At 51.6% G+C, this 2,598-nt stretch overlaps 1 protein-coding gene across 1 annotated transcript; it reads right to left on the bottom strand.

Annotated features, from left to right (window-relative positions):
- Positions 1-728: 728 nt before the first annotated feature.
- Positions 729-2,364, bottom strand: LOC140911458 (uncharacterized). The gene is made up of 2 exons (XM_078853003.1): positions 2,359-2,364; positions 729-2,127 (listed from the first exon to the last, which is right to left on the bottom strand). Exons 1-2 carry the CDS (start codon positions 2,362-2,364, stop codon positions 745-747), a joined length of 1,389 nt encoding a protein of 462 aa, XP_078709129.1. The 3' UTR covers positions 729-744.
- Between the last annotated feature and the right edge of the window lie 234 nt (positions 2,365-2,598).

Raw genomic sequence — 2,598 nt, 5'->3', positions numbered from 1 at the left:
ATGGATCCAGTTCTTGTGTCCCTCGATCTTTGCCGCTGTATGGGAGACCAGCAGGACGGTATAGGGTCCTTTCCACTTTTCCTGGAGAGGCTTGTCTTTCCAGGTACGAACAAGCACAGAGTCACCGGGCTGTAAGGAGTGGACAGGAGAGTCCAAGGGGAGAGGCTGGGAATCCTTGGTATACCTGTGAAGAGACAAGAGAACAGCAGACAGGGAACACGTATACTGTGACAAAAAACCATTACCCAACTCCCATTCCCCTGACAGAACCGGGGTGCCATTCATGGGCCATGCCCTTCCAAACATAATTTCAAAGGGACTGAGCCCTAATCTACCCTTTGGGAGAACGCGGGTACGGAGTAGGACGAGGGGCAAAGCATCAGGCCATCGCAGTGAGGCTTCTTGGCACACTTTTGAGAGATGCCGTTTAAGGGTCTGATTGGTACGCTCCACTACACCACTGGCTTGCGGTCTCCAGGGCGTATGGCGTTTCCAGGGGATCCGTAAGGCATGTGAGATGCTTTGAATGATTTTTGACGTGAAATGTGTCCCATTGTCAGATTCCATCCACAGGGGGAGTCCAAAGCGAGGAACGATTTCCTTAACAAACTTGAGGGCCACTGTTCTGGCAGTGCAGTTACGGCATGGGAAGGCTTCTGGCCATCCGCTGAACCGATCCACTATAACAAGGAGATATTTGAACCCTTGGGTCCGGGGAAACTCAGTAAAGTCTATTTGCCACACTCATCCGGGGCCCAGAGCGGGTTCTAGGGCAGCTGGTGGCACAGGATGTCCCGGTCGGGGGTTATTATTTTGGCAGACTAAGCAGTCCGCTTGTACCTGGGCAGCCAGGGGTCGGAGTCCGGAAGTGATAAAGTATTTTCCCATTAGCTGGATAAGTGCTTCCCTGCCAGCATGAGTGGTTTGATGTAGTTTCTGCAGCACTGGCCGGATTAGGCTCTTTGGTAAGAGGACCTTCCCTTCTGGGGAATGGAGCCATCCCTCCTTTTCCCGGAGACTGAATTTGTCAGTTAGCTGTCTCTCCTCCCCAGAGTACTGAGGGGTTGGAAGCTCCCCTACTGATGGGATAAGGGCATGCATATGGGCGTTCTCAGTCTGAGGGGATGGCAGGGTGGCAGCATGCTTAGCCCCTCTATCTGCCCAAGCGTTACCTCTGGCCACATCTTGATCCTCCCTTTGATGGGCTTTACAGTGTACCACCACCACTTCCGAGGGGAGTTGTACGGCTTCTAGGAGCCGGAGGATTTGGGGCCCATACTTGACTGGGGAGCCTTGGGCTGTCAGCATTCCCCTTTGCTTCCAAAGGCCAGCATGAGCATGCAGCACACCAAAAGCATACTTTGAATCAGTAAAAATGTTGACCCGCTTTCCTTTTGACAGTTCAAGTGCACGGGTCAGGGCTATTAGTTCGGCAAGCTGGGCAGAGGTCCCAGCAGGCAAACCTTCAGCTTCCACAGTGTCATGGAGGGTCACAACAGCATAACCCGCCCTCCTTTGCCCATCTATTACAGTACTGCTACCATCAGTGTACCACTCATAATCTGCATTTGGGAGGGGTACATCCTTTAAATCCGGACGGCTGGAGTACTGGGCATCTATGATCTCTAAACAGTCATGTTTCTGTTCCTCTGTTTCTGGCAAGAGAGTGGCTGAGTTAAGGGAGGGGCAAGGCTGTAGGGTGACTTCAGAGTTCTCTAACAGCTTAGCCTGGTACCGAGCAATCCGAGCCTGGGTGAGCCAAAGTCCTCCCTTTGCATCCAATAAGGCTCCGACAGTATGGGGAGTATAGATTTGCATAACCCCTCCCAATGTTAGCTTCTCCGCTTCCTCAAGCACTAGGGCAGTAGCTGCGACCGCCCGTAAACATGCTGGCCAACCCTTTGCAACCTGATCCAATTGCTTAGAAAAATAAGTCACGGGACGTCTCCATGCTCCTAACAGCTGTGTGAGCACTCCTAGGGCCACCCCCCTTCGTTCATGTACATACAACTGAAACGGCTTAGAGAGATCCGGCAGGTCCAGAGCTGGGGCTTCCATCAATTTTCTTTTCAGGATTTTAAATGCCCTATCAGCCTCTGGGGTCCAATAGAAGGGGTAGATCCACTCCTTTTACACAGTCGTACAGGGGTTTAGCCCACAGTCCAAACTCTGGGATCCATATCCTGCAAAAGCCTGCCATACCCAGAAATGCCCTGAGCCGCTTACAATATTTGGAGAGGAACTTGACAGATAGATTCCTTTCTTTTTTTTTTTGCTTGAACGCTGACGCTCCCCTTGCCTTAGCTGTAACCTGATCCCTCTCCACCTCAGACAACAAGGTTCTCCGGAGGATATTACAGTCATCTCAATCGGCTTGTGACTACTGAAGCACCCCTCAAAGACTGAAATAAACCTGTTTGGGTTCGTTGAGAATTCCCCAGCCTGTGTTTTAAAAGCTGCTAAGTCTATTGGATTGAATGGCACATGGGTGTAAACTTGCATAGTGGTAGCCTGACGTCCATCTGCCCCTGGGCAAGCCACAACAGTCTCGGTAAGCAAAGGATAGAGTCCCACCGAGGGGGCAATCTCTGTAACCCG

Source organism: Lepidochelys kempii, chromosome 5, assembly GCF_965140285.1.
Source record: "Lepidochelys kempii isolate rLepKem1 chromosome 5, rLepKem1.hap1, whole genome shotgun sequence".
Taxonomy (NCBI): domain Eukaryota; kingdom Metazoa; phylum Chordata; order Testudines; family Cheloniidae; genus Lepidochelys; species Lepidochelys kempii.
This window is presented reverse-complemented; position numbering and strand designations above follow the sequence as displayed.